General features: G+C 39.5%; 1 protein-coding gene across 1 annotated transcript in view; it reads right to left on the minus strand.

Moving 5' to 3' along the window:
* Window positions 1-1,206: 1,206 nt before the first annotated feature.
* Window positions 1,207-22,612, minus strand: part of ADGRV1 (adhesion G protein-coupled receptor V1) — a 317,856-nt gene continuing 296,450 nt past the window's right edge. The window contains exon 93 of the mRNA XM_032095167.1: window positions 1,207-1,924. Coding sequence (XP_031951058.1) covers window positions 1,824-1,924 — 101 coding nt within the window. The 3' untranslated portion in view covers window positions 1,207-1,823. The remainder of the gene's footprint in view (window positions 1,925-22,612) is intronic.

The following is a 22,612-nucleotide window of genomic DNA, read 5'->3' on the forward strand; positions in this document are numbered from 1 at the left end:
TTTAGTTCCCTCAGCCTCATGGAAATCTAGATAGATGAAGTGCAGAGAGAGTTTCCCCCGCTGGGGAGACATACTTGTTAGGGTATATGTTTGCAGGAGGAAGGTGAAGGGACAACACACCTACACAGCAAAGAAATGAGGGATACGCTCCACAGAGCTGCACATGTGAAGCAGCCTGCTTCCCAGCACAGGGCCACATAAGAGGGACAGATGCTCAGGCAAACCTGAGGTTTGAGGTATTTCAGTTAGGAAGAGACCATGACCCTGCTGAAAATGCAAGCACCTGTCTTTTTCCACATGGCAGGAGAACTGGCGGACGGCTGGGACATCTGCAGGCTCAGGAAAAACAGAACTGCTACAGGTGTAAGGGGCTTCCCCCAGCAGGTGACTTGCACTGACTTGGACAGTGGGTAAACAGCACTCTAAATTTCCTTCTTGATAAAAATCCCATTCCTCTTCTTTCCCAAGCCACCATAAAAAGTACTGATAAACCTCTTTAGGAGAAAACAAAGCACTGAAGTAAGGTCATTACCTTGAGAGAAGCACGTACCATAGCTATGTTGGTTTCTGCTGGGATGGAGTTAATTTTCTTCACAGAGGCTTGTATGGGCTATGTTTTGGATTTGTGCTGAACAGGGAGTTGATAATATAGAGATATTTCTGTTATTGCTGAACAGCGCTTACACACAGCCAAAGCCTTTTCTGCTGTTAATACACTTGCCATGCTGGTGAGGAAGTTCGAGTTGCTTGGAAGGATGGGAGGTGACACGGCTGGGACAGGTGACCCCGACTGACCAAAGGGATATTCCAGACCGTGTGACCTCAGGCTCAGTATATGAAGTCGGGGAAGAAGGAGGAAGAGGGTGACATTTTGAGTGATGGCATTTGTCTTCCCAAGTGTCTGTTCATGTGATCGGGACCTGCTTTCCTGGAGATGGCTGAACATCTGACTGCCCATGGGCAATTGTTTTGCCTTGTTTGTGTGTGCAGCTTTTGATTTCCCTAATTAATTGGTTTTATCTCAACCCATGAGTTTTCTAGCTTTTATCCCTCAATTTGCTCTGTGATCTCACTTGAGGAGAAGAGAGCAAGTGTCTGCGTGGGTGGGGCTTGGCTGCTGGCTGGGTGAAACCACAATACTTCTAAAATCTTTCAGCTAAAGAACATTGGACCATTTTATCAGTTTCACAAGGGATCTCCATTCTTCCTAACACATATCCCCATGTGAAAGAAATCCAAGCCTAGAAAAACACCTCATTCAAGTTCATAAAAACCAGATTAGATGGGTGAGATAGTGTTTACTTTCTGAGACTCAGAGACTGAGTCACTTTCTCTTCCTGTGCTGCCTTTGTTTTAGATTAGGACATATGAAGCTCACTGCCAGAAGTCATCACTACTGGGAAACGACAAACCGGGAAACTGCATGTTTTATTGTTGGGGACTTTTTTGTACTCACATGACCCTTGTTATATAATAATTACACAGGGGGAAAGAAAAAAAGAAAAGCCACAGATGAGTCTGGTAACTGATAGAAAATTTAGAAACAAGGCAGCAGTTGAAAAAGCTCCTAGTGTTGCCTCAAGGTGCTCTGACAAAAAGTTGTTCTCTTGCTCTCTCCTCCTTACAGGACAGTTGTGACAGCCCACCTGCCATGCACTGGCACAGAAGAGCTTTTTGCTCTAAGAAAAAGCAGTAGAGAAAGGGATGCAGCCACTGCTTTGTCAGCTCTCCCCACTCCGTCCATCATGAAGCCCAGAGTGGCACTGCTCAGAAGCTGGGGCAGCGCAAAGGAGATTTGCCATCCTAAAGCTGTGGCAAAGAGTCTATTTCCACTTGCTGGGCAAACTCCAAGTGTCTTCATGGTGTAACCCAGGATGCTTTTGCAGAAGAGGGGTGCTCATCACTGTGAGCTGCACTGAAGCATCTAAAGGGGAAAAAAAAGGACCAAAAATAGTTAAAATCAAGCTCTGCTCTGCTGATAGAGTCCATGCATCTCAGTACTGAATCAAAATTCCAAAATTTTGTGTTAGAGTTTGAGCTTCGCTATTATTTTCCAAAAGTTTTGAATTAAATGGAATAGTTTGGGTTGAAAGGGACATTTAAAGCCCATCTAGTCCAACCTCCCTGCAATAAGCAGGGACATCTTCAAGTAGATGAGGCTGTTCAGAGTCCCATTCAACCTGACCTTGAATGTTTCCAGGGATGGGACATCTACCACCTCTCTGGGCCACATGTTCAAGTGTTTCATCACCCTCAATGTAAAAAAAGAAACTTCTTTCATATATCAAATCTAAATTTGACCTTTGGATTTAAACTATTACTCCTTGTACTACTGCAACAGTCTGGTAGTTGATGCACTCAGAAGATGTCCTTAAAAATTTCATATTTTCTAGCCTTGTCTTGTTAGGTGCTTGTTGATTCTCTCTCATTGGCCCAGATGTAGAGTGGAACAATAGATTCTGGATTTAAGTGCCAAGCATTTGAGCCCTACCCAATGTGTCTTACACTTGTCTACCATTTGAGCTGGAAATTTGAAGGCATTGAAGTTATAGCTATATGGAAATATTGTACTTGGTAAGAATCCAGCTCTCTTTCTCAGAGGTGGTGGCTTGCCCAAATAATGACATTCACTGCTAGAGACAGGAATGGTTCTCTCTAGATGCTCATGTATTCCTGAGTTAGCAGCACTGAGAGTCCTTGTAACACATTTTACACAGAAAAATGGTTAACACTAATGTATTTTCAACCTAGTAAGTAAACATGATCAAGTGTTCCAACCCTTTCAGTGCTGCTTAATGAATCTACCACCTACACAGATACTGTAATTCTTTGTTTGGGTGCCCAGGTCCTTAACCTGGAGCAGTGTTTTGACTTTCCCAGAGTGCTTCATGGGGTCCCCTGCACTCCCTGTCCCTTGCACCAAGCTGATTGCCAGCTGAGTTATACAATAGAGAGTTCATTAGCTAAAAGAGGGAAAAGCTCCAATTACCTAAATAGCTGAAGATCTAAAAATAGTTTCTCAGCACCAGCTGACACAGCCACAGCCAGGATTCTGGCTCTGGTTTACTAAGTGCATACTATGCGTGTATGAATCCACAGAAAGGGTCCACTTTAAGTCAATAAAGTACCCAAAACATCTGTTAATTAGTTTCTCTACATTACATAAGGCAACTACAAGCGTTAAATTATTATTATTATTATTATTATAGCTATTAGTGGACTGGATGTACAACAGAAAAAGTGTCTTTGAAGCAGTAGCACTGCACGTTACTTTAGTCTTTCCCACAAAGTCTGCTGTGTTTAGCTTCTCAAATAAGGAAAGGTTAAAATATAACTAGCAGAAAGACAAGAATTCTTATCTCCAGGAAAAAAAGCAGCCCAGAGTAAATCTATCAATCCCTCGATGATGCAAATCTAACACAGCAGCTGTTTGTCTGGGAACAGTCTCTCAACACATTCTGATTTCCCAGCACTGAACTAATCTTTTCTGGAGAGTGCATGGAAACAGCAGCTCTCCTTGCACAGGAGGTGGAGAGTTCCTCTCTTCTGATACAACTCTGGGTGCTGTAGCACTAACACATTATTTAGGACTGTGCTGTAGACAGTGGGATGGGAGAGGGAAAGGATGTCCACAGCTCTGGGAATCTTCAAAAAGAAGCAAAAAATCATGCATATTGACTAATGAAAAGCAAATTTTAAGCTAGTAACAGAACACTTGCTCGCTAAAAGTATAATTAACCTTTAAAGCTCAAATGCCACTGGATTTAAAAACTGAGTCAGGGGCAAGAAGGATTATGTATTTATAATGCAGACATCTATAGATACATTAGGGAAAGAAAGACAGCTGCCCTCACACTGCATATTTATATATATAAAATGTTTTGTGCCAACAAGATTAAGTCAACAGAAAAACAGACATGATTAAATCAGTGAAAATCCTAGGTTGCTGCACTATGAACAGGTACCATTTTGGTATAGTACTCAATTGTGATCACAGTTTCATTGTGCTTTAAGTTGAAAAATCTTCCAGTCCTGAAATAAAGTGATATGACATAATAAACTTAAAAACTTTGTTATTAGTGCTTCTTTAGGGATGATGACAAGCATAGATGTTAAAGCTTGCATGTGAAGAAGCACAATAGAAAGCAAACATAATATACCACACTTTCTCTAAACGACAGTGGCTTTGCACACACGATATCATTTCTTAAAGTAGTATTTTTTTAATACAATGATGGTACTAAATCCAACTGGTGTGTAGGACTGAGGAAAATGACTTCATCACACCATTTCCCTATATCACACAAGTCAGGGAGTATGTGCCAGTGTAATTTCAGGCTTTTAGTTGTAAAACTAAAAAACTTTCTTCACAGATATTTTCAGCATTTTCTGATGAAGGAAGGCAGAACAAAAATAGCAATTCTGAAATTTCAAAATAATACAATTTGGCAAATTTAGATGGGTTTCACTTTTTTCTCAGAATAGAGTACATCAATTTCAAGTGGTCACTGTAGGTGCCACAGATTTGTAGAAGAATGTGGAAGGAAATTCAAGCTTTTTACTAACAATCTCAATTATATTTTATATATTGTAACTACATGAAAATATATTAATATTGCAGTATTAGAATGTAATAACAGAGTGCTCATAAACCCAATGCAATTTGTCAGCTGTCTTGATACCATGGCATTAAAACCTGAAAGACACATGTGCAACTCTTCAATAGAAGTGCTACACAGCAAAATAAATATTTCAAAATAGTCCATATTTTATGAAGATAAAAGTTAATTTCTTGTGGAAGGCAAGATTTTATCCGTAGGCAACTCTGGAAATCAGCCTCATAAGATGTACCTTTACTAGTGGTTTTCTTAATTGTTTAGATCTTTGGTAGTTTAGGTCAACTCACATAAGTGGGTTTTAGTTCTTATTGTTCTGAGCACATAGACACACAAAGGACTGTTTTGTCTTTTTTTTACCTGGCTTCTCTACTAGTGAGTTTTTATCTGCCAAGATTTTTGCATTAAGTGCATTTCAGAAAATAACAGTTGTTTTCAGCCATGACCCTTAATTCGTTAGGAAAGCAAGTGCAGACCACTTCTTCTGCCAATAAGAAGCATGAATGTCAAATTCCCATGGTTTTTTTGTGCAGTGAGGATAACACTGATGGGAAGCAGCATCCTTGAAGTGTCAGCTTTTGCACTGATATTGCTTGCATTCTCTATGGTAGATTTTTAAAAATTTCTGTATCATTTTTGCCTTCATACATGCATCTCTCTATATGAAGAAAAATCTGATCAGCTGCATTTTAGTCTGCTGTGAAAGGATTACCTTGAGAAAAAATGTATTCTGACATAAAGAACAAAGTCCTGTTTCTTTCTATTGAAAGAAGTGCACATTTATCTATTCATCTCAGACACAGCAAACACTCAGAATTATTAGGGAGCTAAATAAAGAAGAGAAAGTAGCAATGTTCATAATTACAGCTTGAGCAATTTTCCATTTCCATTGTTTGTGTTATGAAAGACAAAGAGATACAATTTGAAAATTGAAAAAAGCCTTGCTACCAAGATACTGAAACAGTTGAATCAATAGTTGAATCATCTGCATATGGATGACTGATCTAAAGTAAACAATTCTGTGACAAATTAAGGACTATTTGTTTTTCACTTACTGCTAAATGAAAGCATGTTATTTTTAAAAGGGAGAACTATTACACAAAAGGGCTGCCCTTGCCAATCTGCTGATGTTTAATACAACAGTTGTGTGTACTTTAGTATCCAAGATCACAATATTTCTTTCTGCTGTGCACTTTAATTCAAAATGTCCGGCTGAGTTTGACTACCAGCTACACACCTCTCCTGGGGTACCTGTGGTCAGCCTGAAAATCACAGAAAGAGATAAAATGCCTATTTTACATGTGAGCAGAACAGAAAAGGTTTAAAATAATATATTTTTACCTAAAATCTAGGCTCATTTTACAGGCGTCTCCCAGCTGCTCCACCCCTAGTCTGCATTGAGCTGCACTGAGGCTTGCAAGTTAGTTTGGACATTTGGTTAAAGTCTTCCTGATAACTGAACTGGTCAATGCCACAGAGTAGAAGATGAGAAGAAACCTCATGAGGGCCATCTTCCATCCTTTGGAGTAAGGCAGCATCAATCAAACCAGTCATTCCTGAAGAATGTTTGCCTAACCTGTTCTTCACAACTACAACATGACATCAGTGCTCCACAACTTTTCTGCACAGTACCTCCTTATCCCTAAGGAAATACCTTAGCTAGTAATTAAAGCTCCCTTTTTGCAAGGTAAACTCAATGCTTTCTGATGCATTTCTTGTCTGTGTGGGAGAACAGACTGACTGGCTTTTGCAAATTTTTTTGTGCATTTAAAGGCTTATTTTCCCTGTTAGACAAACCTCTAAATAATTTTTGTCTTCCTCTTGGGGACCTTTGATCCTATATCTTTGACCATTTCTTTCATTAATATTGTCTAAAATACAGCACTGCCATGTTAATCTTGTAGCACTGAATGATGAAGAAAGGTTATTTCACCTTACTCACACAGCTCATCTTCTAATTTCACTCCTATAGAAGTGCTTACTTTCTCACATGATCAGCACTAGTATCTCATACAACCCATGGACCACAATCATTCCTAGGTCCCTTTTTCTCAAAATGTTGTTGACTTAGTTGTTTTTCATTCTATCCTTTAGAATTATATTATTCAGTAGTCTGAATTCTTCTTGAAGTTTGCTCTTCATTTGAAAAGATTATGTTTCCCACTGAGGTGCAATGCTCTGCACTTGTCTTTGTTGACTCATATTCACCAGCTTGTCAAAGCCAATTTTAAAGTTAAGCCTGCTCATACACTCTTACTCTTTTTCAGCCTGATGTTAGGTCTGAATTTAATGACTGTGCTCTTATTTCATCATCCCATAACTAACGCAAACTGTTGATGAGTGCCACACAGAGGTCATATTCCCTGACTTTAAGCTGCTGAATTCTGGGAACAGTTTTCCAGCTAGTATTGCATTGAGTCTTCAGCACATACAGCTCAACATGCTTCCTCACCAGAAAAGTGTCAGGTGAAACAACACAACAACTTTATGCTAAAAGCAGAATGCATAACGTCTGCTGTTTCTATCTGTTAAGATATTGTTCCATATTTTCAAAGGCAGAAATTAAATTGGTTTAGACATGATTTGTTCCTGACAAATCTTTATTGACCATTTCTCAGTTCTTTGTTTTCCTCGAGATACTTGTAAACTGCTGAAATTGCCAAGCATTTCTTCAGAACTTTCTATTAAGCTCAGAGACAATTTGCCATCTTGCCTTTTTCTCCCTCTTTAAAATATGATAGACAACAGGTTTTTCTTCTTATTTCTTCCTACCAGTATTTTGCTCATCCTCCATATGTTTTCAAAAGTAGCTGCAAATAACAGACATATCAAGATCTCCCCTCTGGAGTTTGCAAGGAATGCTGTTATGGTCCTTCAACTTCACTTGGATCACCCTGAATATGGCCAGTTTTCTCATTTCAGGTTGGACTCTTTCCTCCAACACCTAGCTGCTGCCGAGTACCTTGCACATGTGGTGGAGCTTGCTATGCAGGTGCAGTCATGATCAAATGACTAACAGGTGGTATGAAAAATCAGTACAAGATTTGTGGCTATACAGTACCTCTAAATGGATGAATGTCATAAGACTAACACAACCCATTCTACAATCTGCTCTTTTTAGAATCTCTGGGAGATAAAAAAAAGATAATAAACCAACTCCTCAGACTTTCCCAAGAGGCAAGTTCTATTAGGAAATTATACAAGTCTTCCTGCTGCTTGTACTCTATGTTGTGTTGCTCATGGGACAAAACAGGAATGAAATAAAAATAGGATGATCACTTCTTACAGGAGAGAAATCTCTGGTAACCAGTACTCCTTGATAACACTTAAGGCCAGAGATAATAGTTGCTCCCATCCTCTACCCAGTATCATCACATTCCAAATTCCTCCTTAAGCAAGGTCTGCAAGGAGTTAATCAAGAATTCAGTGGAAAAGCACAGGACTTTCATTTCATATGTGAATATACCAAATTTCACCTTCACTCACAGACCTGGGAAATTCCTTTAAGGCAAAATTAATGTCACTGAAACCAGTTAGAAGTGAACATATAGTCTTTTGAATGAGGGAGGACTTGGTTCCTCCAGAATGTGGTGAGACAACCAAAGGAAATAAATCTACAATTCTTCAAGTAATTTTTTCCTCTGTTCACTATGTCTCCACTATAATAACTGTTTTCCAGCACTGTTCTCACATCACATTTGAGTTTTCCAGCACTGCCTACTCAGACTTTCCACATCAATAAGGAAGCAAATTTTTGCAAGACTGGGAAAAATGTTTTGGCTGAGAAATAAAGCATCTCTCCATGTAATAACAGTGAATAGTAATCAGGAATTCACTGTTCTCAAATGATGCTGAATGGCCAAATCTGATCCAACTGTAGTAGTATTAAGCCAGGTGCTTGCAGGAGTGTCTTAGGAGGAAGAGGAGATAAAGGAAGAAGGAGGCACACACATCACAGCACAGTAAATATACAGGGGTCTTCTTGAAGGAGAGACCAGGGCATCTCCAAACTGATGTGACAGACCTTGCAAACCTTGGTAGAAGCTGAGGAAAAAGCCAATGTGAGGGCAGAAACCAGCTGCACTCTTAAATGATCTGGTTATCATACAATCTTTAAAAGAAGTGAAAGAACAAAAAATCACCACCTTTGAGACACAGAATGTAATTTCATCATATATCTTGCTTTTATTTATGTTTGACAGGCTGTTGCATAAACACCTATTTTCAGGATGTCAGCAAAATTGCTTGGAGTCATTGAACTATGCAAGCTATTTGGCAGATAATTGGCACACCCTACTGCTGAAGATGGGTGATTAACTCTGTTCTGTATTTCAGATGTCATATGAAGACATTGGCCAATACCTTTTTATGGTAATTGTGTTGAGTCCATGGCTAGTGTAAAAAACAAACAAACAACAAAGCCAACTACCAAAACAATAAAAAATTTTCACCCGGTTGTTCGTTTTTGCCAAAAATATCAACAACATCATAATATGTTGTCTCCATTTGGTACATTAAAATATCTATTCCCTGAATATGCTTGAGAGAATTTCCGAATTTAGAGAAAGCCAGCTTCATTTGGCCTTGGTCTTTGTAAAATATTAGACAATCATCATCTACTTTTGAATGGAAGAGTTTGATGGTGAAAAACTGACATAATTAGCTATTCCTGCCCTCACCCCTCCAAGGGAGGCACACAGTTCTGCTCAGAGATTTGTCAGCCAAGACTCCTAGGCTCACCCAACCAGGCATGGTGCTGGCTTGCTCTGGATCTCACAACCTCACAAGATTCTTTCCAGGATGCCAGGTAAAGAAGTGAGAGCTTTGGTGGATTGATGGTGCATTTGTCCCTACTGGGTCCCTTGTGGACCGCTTAGGCGGCACTCTCCTAGCACCTATGCGTGCACACAATCTCACCTTTGCAGGTAGTCACGAACAGCTTCTCACACACACAGTCTGTGCACGAACCAGAGACAAAGAGGCGAGAGGGGTTCTCTGCATGCAGTTCTGAGGTGTTTAATGGCCGCACATCTGAAGGATGGCAGAGGCAAGAAGAACTCTGCATGGAAAGCCCACGCCAGTTTTATCCCGAAAACTACCAAAGGTGGGCAGAGCATCCAAAACCAATAGTCTGAGGGCTAGGGGGCAGAGGCAAGGCTAAATGACATAACAGAGGCCAATGGGAAAAGGGATGGGAGGGGGAGAGGGCCAGGGACCAGCAGGATCTAGACAAAGAGAGAACTTTCTAGCACAGTGTTGTAAGGAAAGACCACTTTTAAGGCAACTTGAAGGGTGTAAAGTGGACTTAGCTACCACGATATCCAGGTGTTCTTTTTCAAATTCAAATGAAGGCAGAACAGGCTGACAGAAAATTGGACCCTTTGATTTTTTTTTTTTTTTGGGTGATAGAAGCTCATAATTTCTTCCTCGGGTACATTCAGCACTTTTGATAAAAGCAAGCCACCTGTGCACCAAAATGGTTAGTTTTGCATTATTCCTTGGGGATGGATGTCTGCCAAGGTAACTACCCCAAAACCAAATTCCTGGCTGTGCATGGCAGGAACAGGACTCAGGTGATTTATAAAGAACTTAATGAGAGGCTTGTCAGCCTAGGAGGTGATATGAGCTGGCTGTTTGCTGTGGGAGTTCGACTGATTAGAAGTTTTCTCTTCACCACCTCTGCGTATGGAGAAGAGAGACCACTTCACCCAAAAATCACCAGCACATTGCTCTCAGAGGAGATTCCTCCTTGGAGCTGGAAGAGATTCCTCCTTGCAGTTGGAGGAGAGCAGCCACTGCTAAACTCCAGGCATTGAAACATTTCTTTCCTCTCATTTATGGACAGTGTCTAGCTCCTGTCCGTGGCATGGCCTCAGGCACAGCAAACTCCAACAGTCTTAGTTACCCATATTGATAAGGTTCCACAAGATTGGACTGTGCTTTATCCTGATCCCTTAAGTTCAAACCAAACATATTTGGCCTCTTAATGAAACATAAATCTCCTATCTGAGCTATTATCTGTCCAGCTGCAGAGCCAACAAGAAAAGAGCATAAACCAGGACATCCTGCATCTGGCAAAGCACCCATTTTAATATGTTCTATCCATCATTTTCTCAAGAATAGTACTAACCTGACCCTACATGAGGTGTGGATAGGGCCTTTACTGTAACAATAGAGGTAATAAGTAACAAAACCCTAATCAAGAAAAGTGGTGGCACATTGTTATAGGTAGAAGAAGTTCTGATGAATCAGGGCTTAACAGCTCTTTGAAAACTAGAGTAGTTTAATCTTGAGTCACCATCTGTCACCATTACTGCAGAGCATAGGGACAGAACAAGCTACAACCACATTTTCTAGCCAGCACTTTATTCCTCCCATGCAATTCTATACAATCCATTTGTAGGCATAAAAAAGTGACTGTAACCTGACAAAATTCTGAAGAAACTCCTTAAAAAAAAAAAATCAAACAAACAAAAATATTGTTGCAATTCAAAATACACTGGCCTTTTGAGTCCTGCTTGCATAAGGTACACACTGACACAAGTTTCCTGAACGCTGGCAGCATAACCACAAGTGCAGAAAGGCAGAAGCAGCTATTTTGACTCACAGTTCGGGAAGCATCAAATCATTAATCTGAGCACAAGAAAGAAAGAAAGGCTTGTGTGCTGCAGCAACAGGGAGATGTTCAGTGCCTTTCTATTTTTTAAATAGACATCTGAAGCAGGTATGAGCTCATCATTAACCTTCAGTGCTGTATAAACTCACCAAAAGTGCTGAAACTTGAAAAGGAAGGGTATGATCTACTTTTGGTAAAGCTGTATGATTTCAGTTTTATAGCTTTTAAGTACTTGAATGATGACTGATCTTAAATAAACAGAAGAAATGTCAAAGTACTTTTGTAATGAGATATTTGTTTTAACTAAGGAGCCTCACACTGCACTTGGTTTCTTGGTTAAATAAGCTGAATATCCCATCCCACTAATTGACAATCACGTCAGATTTTCCACTCTAAGTGACTAATGGAAATTTGAATACCACGCATGCTTGTTTGCCTGAAGTTTTCCTAACACTGCATGATGCCAAAGCATTTGTAGGTTTAGTCTTTAAAGTATTGATTTTTCTTGTTAGGCTAATCAAAGTCAGTGAAGTCTCCTTAAAAAATAGTAATACTTGATCATCTTAAATGTTACAGAGACCTCACAACACTGATTAGCTTTGTGGTGAGCTATGGATTTTTTAATCTTCTAAGGGGAGGAACATCAAGAAAGAAATCATTTGCCAAATTCCAGCTACCAAGGTTTTGGCAACAAAATATGTCAGAAATTTTACAGAGAAAATAATTTTTGTATCAGCAAAAAATTTACTATTTATCAAAAAATTTTTAGAAATTAGGCTGTTAAACATATGTGAAGGTTAGCTTTTCAAAGGTTCCAGGAATTTGGTTGTATCTTGATAAGTTCTTGACAATACCTTTCAAGCCTGAAAATAAAATACAGATGCTTGCTGGATAGTTCAGTTTCTGGACAAATAATTTTCTGTATGTTCCGTGAGGACTAATAGGAAAGACAATCTCTTATTTGGAAAAAGATCCTTTGCCATGGTACATCGAAAACGTGGCAGTAAAATTGATTCTGTTCCCACCTACATTTAGTAGCAGTGGTTCTAATTCATTAGTGGAATTTAGGTGACTAAATTTTCAAGCCTCATGGCAGACCAATACACCTTTACATCCCAGTGACTTCATCTCTGGATGGGGTTGACTGTCTCTAAACAAGTAGTAAAACTTGCAGTAGAAATTCCAGAATATCCTTTACTCTACTATCTTCCTTAAAAAATTAACAAAATGAAATGGGTTTAGAATATATTTGGAAAAGGTGTGAAAATAAAATTGTCATATACTGGTGGTAAATATATTCAGACTTCTGCTCTAAATTCTGCGTAATATCTAGGATTAGCATAGCATTCAAGTTTATATTCCTTAGTTTTGGTGAAAGAAAAAAAATTTCTTCTTTAGCTTTCTGGATCATCCTTGGCATTTCTAAAGTACCACAACTGCATAATATGGAGAGTGAATCAGGGACAGAAGATATTATGGCCAACAATATAAATTAACAAAATACATTTCATGTGGAGCAACACTACATGGTAAGCTTGTTATTTCACTTACATCAAAATAATTTGGGCAGTCCGATTAAGAAAAGTGCTAAAATTAACTTCTGTACCAAGTGGGTGACAACTGCTCCCTGTGAAGTTTTCCAGAGCTTTATCCATTAGTCATTTGGGGGAGCACAGTCTAACTCTGTACATGCTGAGCAGGATGCCACCCTGAGGGTTAAGCTAAATGGTTAATTATCTTCCTGGCTCACTGAGGTTGGGGAGAGGTTAGACAGTGACTGTTCCATGCTCAGCAGAAGCAGGAGGGGAGAAGGCTCTTATAGCAGGCAGTTTGAAAAATAGATTCCTATTACAAGCTCCAAATAAAACGCACTGGCCAAGATGAGAGGTTGGCAGACACCTAAAAGAATGTTTTATTGTTGATTAAGTGGAGGGTTGCTGTCTATTGAAACTGTTTAAATAAAGGCTAAAGAGGTTTGGTCAGCACATATTTTCTATGGGACGCTCTAGATTAATCCATTCTTTTCTTCTCCTATCTCCTTCCCTCGCCTCTAAAAAAATACAAAAGAAACCCCCAAACCAAAAAAAAAAACCTCACCAAGAACCTGCCTCCATCTCACTCTCTTCCCCAACCCAAAAAAAAAGAAAAAAAAAAAGCCACACAAAAATACCAAACCCAAACTCACACTGACAGTTTTAGCAGTTTTGAAGAAAAAGGCATATTCTAAACTACTGGGGACAGATTTTACTCTGCAAGCTGGGAAAATTGCAACACAACTTCAGCTGTTATTTCAGCCGAACATCTTAAAAACCGAGAAGAAAATTTAACTCCTACTGTTCTGTGATGCTGAAGAAAAATTGTAGTCTTTTTTTTATTCTTAAAAAGTTAAAAGGGAGTTGAGGCTTGTTTCAAAAATTGGCTACAGGAAAGAAAATTTGAAAACTGTATTGTCATATGCCATTTCTGTTAAAGTGTGACACTTAATAGCAAAACCTATCCCTAAACTAAAGCATACATGTGTTTATCAGAGCTCCATCTTGATATAATCTAATCTCAATTAATTAATCCAAAGATCTGATAGCAGTTTATGATTCTGTGGCACCATCCCATTTCGGGTGAAAAATAGTAGAATATGAGTCCACAACTTCTTCTGCTAATTTAAAACCCACACTTAGGACTAAACCCTGTAAGCCTTGGTCAGTCCTGATCTCCATAATGGTAGTATCTGTCCACATCACTGAAGGCTGTTTTGGGGTATAAATTATGCAAAACTAACCCTCCCTCACTGTTTGAGAAAAAAAATGTAGAGGAAATAGGAAGAGGCAGAAGGAAAGAAGATCCTGCCCTTGCACGGAAAACAAGTTTTGTTTTGCCATTGATACCCAATAAAAGGAATATGGAGGAAGGACTGGCTGTTTTCTTTAGTCAAGCACCGGGCTGATATGCAGCAATAACACAGTATGTGACTCAGCATTGCTCTCTGCTGAGGGATGGGACTGAATGTTTCTCTAAACACAAATAAAAAGCCTCAAAAGATTTGTGAACAAGACCTCTGTGTGTTGCAGTGGGGATACTGCAACATACATATACCAAACCAGGAGTCCCGTGGAAAGGAAATATATAGGACAGACAGATTCTTGATAGCTGTTTCAGAGAGATGTTTATTTCTCCAGCCGCATGGCCGGGGCTCTGCCGAGGAACTGTTCCAGTCACGGGACCAAGGGTCCTTCTGCCCGCGCAGGGAACACAAACCAACCAATGGGAACGAGGCTGAGCAGGGGCAGGGAAACCCCGTGTCTGTGCCCTCAGGGCCCCTCTCCCAGGGCTCCATGGCAGGGGAGGGACCCCAACATCTGTATGCTCAACTCTCTCCTGCCTACAGCAGAGTAGAAACCTTCATCCCAGTATATATTTAGATACAGAAATCTGTTCTGAAGTTGTGTGAAGCCTCCATATAAGTTATCTATATCACAGTAGGAACCAATTAGGTGTAAGCAACTGATGCAAAGCAAGAGAGCAACTGTGCCATTGGGAGCTCACTGGGAAGTGACGATGCATTAACTGTTTCAAAAAATTCACTCTTCAGCAAAACTCACAGAGCACTTAAAACCAGTCATTTTCTCAGGCTTTAAGAGCAGCAACAACAACAAAAAAGGATAGGTGCATATTTTCTGAAGAGTTTCCCCATCTCTTCACCTCATTGCTCAGGAAAGATGTTAAATCTGCATGTAAAATTGTACCCCAGTCTCAAAGAGTTGCCTGTGCGAACCATCAGCTTCTGCAACTCCAGGGAAGTGCAATTCCAAATGCAATAGATACCACCACACTAGTCAACTCACTTCTGAATTTTGCACATAGATGACATAGTTTTGCCTCAGAGGATGACACTTTGTGTTGCTCCTTCTCTGATTCCCACAGTGCGAACAGCTGTGCTTGGCACAACACTCTCAGCCACAGCTTTTTGCAAAACATAATGTCACCATGAAGCTTAGTCCAACGTTGTCACAGATTGCTGTTCTGATTCACCTAATCCTACACAGACTGAAACTCTGCCATAGTGAGTGGCTGGCAGGACTCTGAATCTGTCAGGAGTTGTTCTGTCAGCTTCTGCCTGAAACAAGCACAGACAAGGGGTTGCCTCAGAGAGTGAATGCCTCACTGACATCCTCTCTGCAGTGGGATCGGCCCATGGATATGATGCCTTTGGCGGAAGCCTGGTCACAGGAGGCAGGAAGAGGCTGTCTCAGACCACTGAATGGGCTACAGATTTCTGGAGAAGGAGGGGATTGGGAGTGTGAATAAATGAAAATAATAATAATAATAATAATAAATAAATAAATAAATAAATGGCAATCCTTTTGTATAAAAAGATGAGTGAGAGCAACTTTTTATGTGGGCAGTTGGTGATGGGACAAGAGGGAATAGTTTTAAACTAAAAGAGGAAAGATTTAGATTGTACGTTCGAAAGAAAGTCTTGACTGTGAGGGTGTTTGGCACTGAAACAGAGAAGCTGTGAATGCTCCATCCATGGTGGAAGCACTCAAGGCCAGGCTGGATGGCTTTGAGCAACCTGGTCCAGTGGAAGGTGTCCTTGCCCATGGTAAGGGATTAGAACTAGATGATCTTTAAGGTCCCTTCCTGCGGGGATTGAAGAAGCATGGACTCTTCTGGATGTAGCAAGCAAAGCCAGTTTACTGTACAAGTTACCAGTGTTCTATAGTTTACTACTCCCGGGTAGATCCATAGGCTCAAACTCCCCTGCCCCATTCCCATAGCAACACTATCAAGTCCTTGCAGATTCCCTCTTGCAACAGCAGTGTCCTGCCTAATCATCCTTTTGCCCCAGAGGCTCAGGTAATGGCGTCCTGTTCATCCTGTATTTGCCTCTTGTTCTTCCCTTGGGCTTTGTTTCGTCTCTGCTTCTTGTTCTTGCCTTGAGTTTTTATCTGTCCCATGCTTTTCACGGCACTAAGGCTAGAAGGTCTGCACAGCTATCAGCTTTCATCGCTCTCTGGCTCCTGTCACCTTCCAACCCAAACCATTCTGGGATTCTATGACTATGATGTTTTTGTGTCTGGCCCAGAGACAGAGCACTCTTCAGTCAGATTATTTCAGTTTCCTCTTTAAGGCTGCAGCTGACAAATATCTTCCTTCATCAGGATGGCAAATGGAAAGACTGAGAGACCAAAACCACCAAAATACTGTGTTATCACTGATCTACTGGTGGAGCCCAAGAAGGACATGGTCAACAGAAGGAGTTCATGTTCAGCCAAGATGAGCTCTCAACAAGCAGAAGCTAAACCTACTGAGACTCATGTTTCCTTGCTGAAAGCAACAAAAAGCCACAATAAAAGTGCAAGGGCTCATGTTCTGGCTAAGGGCACCACCACCAGATCTTAAAAGATCTTGAAACACAGCCATTGGTTTGGCAAGGAATATTAGAATGCTTGAGGCAGTCTTGAGTGACATTTTGAGTGTGTTGACACAGATGCCAAAAGATATCCACATATCAAATGCTACTGAGAGTCTACAGATCACTGAGCACTCTGGAAAGTCCTTTCAGATTGTACTGAAATGTCACAGTTTGGCTGTCTCCATGTTAATACCAGAGATGTTCTCTCACACAGTATCCCTCACGGATTTATTCCAAGGTGATAAGGATTGCTAATGTACAAGTATGTGGTGAACACATGATGTATTTCACATGGAATGGTTATGAAAGAAAAAAATTATAGATGAATTGCCAACTGCTTCACCTGTAAACACATATTATGTTCAAAATTGTAATGCATGGTATCTGTTTCTAAAACGTACCTCACACAGACACCCTGTGCAAGGTGTTTTCTTTTTGAATACTCTGCAATACATGTCTAAAACTCTTTTTCTAGCCTCTCCCATGAATCCTATCAGAATTTTTTCCCATGGAAAAACAAAAGGTTTTCCTAAGGAAAGGTTTTCTGCTGTTCTTCTCTTCCACAATAGACCAAAGAGCTACAGCAGTCTCTCAGCCCTTGAACAGTACAAATACTGAATGTCCTGGGACACTGGATCCCAAAATACTTCACAGCTTATGTATCTGCTTATGGTATAAACTGATACTGCTTCTGAACAAGTTCAGCTAACAACTAATTGAAGTTGACAAGACTGAGCAAGAGTTTGAAGACAGAAAACAAAACACTGCCTTTGTTCACACCATATTCAGTAAGAATCTTTTAAATGTAGAGGCTTAGTTATTAGGTAGTAAATTTTTGTTCTAGAATAACTAGCTTCTCTGGTATATGAAAAAAATTGTTGTAGTACTCCTAGGCCTAACAGCCTGTGTGAGCAGAGGCCCCTTCATAAGAGGTTGCTCCATCTATCTCCATAAGTGTGTGCTATTCATAAGTACTCTCTAGACACAAACATTTTAATCTGGGGATTCTTCATCAACACCTGGCTGTGGCTTGTTATTTGTGGGAGTTCAACTACCAAATAAAAAATTCAATAATTTTTAATTTATAAACACACTAATACTGGCATAGAATTTGTTATGTTTTATCAAATACAATAAATATTTTTGTTTGAGAAAACAATAATGTTTAGTAGCCTAAGTATCACAAATGTGTTTCATGCATGTATTAACAAAAAGAATGTCCCTTTCCGCCATTTGAAGAATGTCATGTTAGCAATCACTTGACCAGCTGTAATGTGAAATTTATCTGTAATTCTGTTATAACTGCCTTCAAGTAAGACTAAGTCTTTATTGAAACTGTTCTGTTGGCTGAGATCAGTCCCTTAAGTCTTGCACAGTTCTTTACTTAGCCACAGTAAGTGATGTCCTGCTGCTTCATGATCTACTACTACAGATACATGATTGAACATGTATGTGCAGTTAACCTTAAAAATTAAGCTATTCAATGCAACTAAGAGTAATACATCTCATTTGCCAAAAAGAAAAAAAAAAAAAAGAAGAAAGAGAGACTCTGCCTCATGAGCAACTTATTAATTTGCCTTTTAGTGGCCTTGTGCTTGACTGAGTGATTATTTCAGGGCTGTGAGCTAACTTCCTGTAGTAATAAAAATACTTCTTGAAGATTTCTTAATAGCTATTAAACTTTTTTTTAATGTTAAAAAAAAAGTTCAAAACACCTGTGCACTGTGATTTCATCTAGAATAAAAATTATATTCCTAGTGCTTAAGTTATTTTTTAAATGTAATACAATAATTTAAAACCACACACACATAGAGTGAGCACTAAGTGCCCAGCAGATCTGTCAAAGCTGGGAACCAATGTCACTACATAGTTATGTAAATATATGTATCTCTCTATGCATATGCATATGTATATGTGTATGTGTATGCATATGTATACATAGACACACTGGATTAAACATATAAATGTAAAAAAAGTAAAAAACACTATTAAAAATTTCAATTCATTTGTTCTAAAGATGAATAGATGGGTAGAAGTGTAAACTATTACAATTAGAGCAGAACAGTTCCTACACAGCTACCAGAGATTAAGAGTGGTTTTGCTGTAGTAAGAGCTCACCATAAGCATTGTACCACAGCCTAAGGCTAAGAAGAACAATGTCATTGTGTCCTCATTTAGTATCCATTTATGGAACAAAAAGTACGGGACAGTGCAGGGGGGAAAGCCACACAAAGAATCCTCAAATGAAAAATTTTAAGTAGCTGAATTTTCTTTCTTTCCTTTTTTAAAGCAAGAATCAAATATATCAAAACAAACAAAGGCAGAATCACAGAATCCTAGGCTGGTAAGGGTTGGAAGGGACCTTTAAAAGTCATCTTGTCCAACCCCCCTGCAATGAGCAGGGACATCTTCAATGGTTGAATTCCTCTGCTGTCCTTCTTTGGGATCAAATTTACTATGTGGCTAAATATAAAAATTTTCTACATCATACATATAGCAGGAGGTTAAATTGTAAGAAGCAACAGTTTACTTTAGTTGAATTTACAACTTTCTTAGGACTTACTTTTAATTTATTCATTAACCCTAGCTGAATTCTTCAGGTATCTCCTCCAGTACAGAAATTGTCTGAAGATTCCAAACAATAGCAACATTCCTATTTCTAGCTCTAAATAATTTAAATTTTATTACTCTCATGGCACCTTCTGCTGGAGGGAGATGTTCTTTCCTACAATGTCCAACTAATGAAGTCATCAGATACATATAGCAATTGATACTTTCCTTCTAAAGGAAAGATAAATAAGCCATGTACCTGAAGAAACAAACAATCTGAAGCTGGGCCTTTTCTTTCTTTTCTTTTTTTTCCTGGATTTTTTATATTGCATCCGATGCTGGAAAAATACATATTCCTTTAGAAGAAGAAAAAAACTGATTCACTGCAGGCTCTGCCCAGCATGATGGAAAGATGGTACACATACTTTTTTATCTTTTTTTTTTCCTGTGAGTATTGCGCTCCAAACTCACAGATTACTACTTTCTATTTTGCAAAAACACTTCTTCAGGCCATGTATCTCCAGCAGCTAACTTTTTATATAAATTCCCTGACATGTCTTATTTACTGCAAATTCCCAAAGCAAAATGCTGCTGAATTTCAAATGCAACCAGAAAAAAATGCACAAGGATAGAGCTGTGTACGGTATCTTCTAATGGTCTCCAGAGGCAGGGAGCCATCTTCTTCTCACTCACTTTAAATTTCAATGGAAACAATTTAAATCATCCACTAATTTTAATAAATGTGGATTAGCATCGAACATTTTTGAAATGGACACACACACACACACACAGATGCACATTTTGATTCTTTGTTAAGCTGCCATAACATCCCAGACCCCCAAAACTTTATTCTCTGCCTGTGTGAGGGGTCTGGATCAGAGCTGTTAAGAAGTTTTGAAGAATCCTGTGGCCACACTGATGGATCATTTGACATGTGTAGGTTTCACTGACCAGCATGGACATTAACTGCGGCTTTTCAGCAGCCCAGGCATGCAAGGACAAGGCTAACCTAGTAGATTTCCCAAGATGGACTCTCTTTTTTGGGCACACAGGTACTTGGGCTACCTGGGGCAGCAGTTGCAGGTGCAGGGAGGCTACTGGAATTGTGCTAGATTGAGATGAAGAGCAGTTCCCATTTACCCCTTGACTTTAGAGGTGTTTGCCTAACAGGTAGTTTGCACAAGTTCATCTGAACTCCCTAGGTAAACTGCACTTTTTCTTTCTCCCATGTGTGTGTGGTCTGAGAGCTTTATTGCCCGGTGTGTATTTGTTGGGGCTCCTGATCAGTCTTCTGCAGTTTGAAATACAATGATGAACTTGTAATTGCAATGGCACCTCTCTTTTCATGGCATCGGCTGACTGCACTTCTAGCCCAGATATGAAAAATAGATGGAAACAGTGTTCACAGGCACCTTCTCCAGCACCAAAGGCAGGTAAGGTCTAACTAAAGGTTTATAGATAGGCATTGTTTCTAGATGTTGTGGAATTTTGGTAAGATTAAAATAGTTGACTGAACACTTGCTAATATGAAATGGAAAGCTCCTCCTCAGTTGGACTTGATGATCCCTGTGGGTCCCTTCCAACCCAGCATATTCTGTGATTCTGTGATACTTGTTCTTCCATCAGTGCAGATTTAGTCATTATTTTTTCTATATGCATGCTGCACATCATGTTGATAATTAGAACAGCAAGGAAGCACTAAATAAACAATGCACTGAAAGAACTCTTTCCAGAAATATTGTTGTTATTATTCCCTGTGTTTTGTATTTGATTTGTTTTCTTTCCTTGAAATGCCTAAACAATGTAAGCATTCCTGGGAAGTATTTTATTTTTCTTTTACGCACTTCCTCCTTTTAAGTGTTTCATTCTTCACTAGGAGTTTCCCAGGGCTGGAATACCAGCCTTCATGTGGCACCAGCCAAGGTGTTTACACAAACAGAATCCAGACACATCTCGGCCACTGCATCAGTCTTTTTGCTGCAGTCAATAAATTTTGATTCTAGTCCACGTGTGCCCAAGGCTGAGACTGCCCTGTTCATTTCTCCGAAAGGTCACTCTTAGTGATGTGGTCTTCCTCAAGAATGACTTCTCAAGGGTAGGGGACACTTAATCTGTTTAGCAGACACGGATAATCTGATTCTTTTCCATTCTAGGTTTATTTCTAATGCTAACTAAGGTACTTAGCACTGTAAAATGATAGACCTTTTGCACTCAGCAGTGGTGAGGCCAGACCTCAATTCCTGGGCTCAGTTTTAGCCCCTCATTACAAGAGAGACATCGAGGGGCTGGATTATGTCCCAAGAAGGGTAGCAAAGCTGGAGAAGTGTGTGGAGCACAAGTGTGACAAGCAAAAGCTGAGGGAACTGGGGTGGTTTAGCCTCGAGAAAGGATTAGAAGAGACATTTCTTTCTTTCTACAATTACCTGAAAAGAGGGTGCAACCAGGTGGCAGTTGGTCTCTGCTCCCACATAACAAGCGATAGGACTCGAGGAAGTTGTCCACTTCTGTCAGAGGTCATTTAGATTAAATATTACAAAAAAGGTCTTTATTGAAAGTGTCAAGCTCTGGAACAGGCTGCCCATGGGGGTAGTGGACTCACTGTTCCTGTAAGGATTTTGAACATGTGTGGCATTTGGGGACATGGTTTAGTAGAGGACTTGGCAGTGCTGGGTTAAGGGTTGGATTCAGTGATTTTAGAGATCTTTGACCATCTAAATTATTCTATGAACCCATGACTCTCTGATTGGAAGTTGTTTTTATTTTTTGGTGTAACACACACATATCAAGCTCCTGAACTATCCCAGGGAGCACTTTATGACACCTAAAAAAAAAGAAGGGGCACCTAAGCCATTCCAGGAGAGGCAGAGGAAACCCAAAGGGTTCAGCCAGTGTTTTGAGGATCACATAAAAATTCCTTAAAAATGCCTTAAAAATCCCAGCCCTTTCTAAATCCTTTCTAATCTGACCAGCGCCATTATTTCATAGCATGTGCCCTTTCCTGTTGTGAACATCCATAGCTATAGGAGTTCAGAGCTGGTGATTTTCCACCACTGACTATTAATAAAATGAGAATAAAGCTGGGAAGAAGCATTAATTAAGCATTCTGCTTAATTAGCAGAAAACAGCTAATTAAGAGCAAAGAAAAGAGACGAAAGTTCTAACCCATGTCTGCAACTTCAAAAAGATGAGTTTGGGAATAATAATGAAAATATCAGTTATTAATGGATAAAAATATAGGACTTCTGGTTAGTCCTAGTTTATGACACATGTAGCATTGGTGGAATGGTTGAAATTGATTATTACTTTCAACAATTTATGTTGAAACATTTACAGAAACACTTGAAGAGAATATTGTCTTTTACAGTCTTGAAGGCAGCATTTTTCTACTGAAATCAAGTGCATTTAAATGCTTTCAAG

Source organism: Corvus moneduloides, chromosome Z (genome assembly GCF_009650955.1).
Source record: "Corvus moneduloides isolate bCorMon1 chromosome Z, bCorMon1.pri, whole genome shotgun sequence".
NCBI classification, from domain to species: domain Eukaryota; kingdom Metazoa; phylum Chordata; class Aves; order Passeriformes; family Corvidae; genus Corvus; species Corvus moneduloides.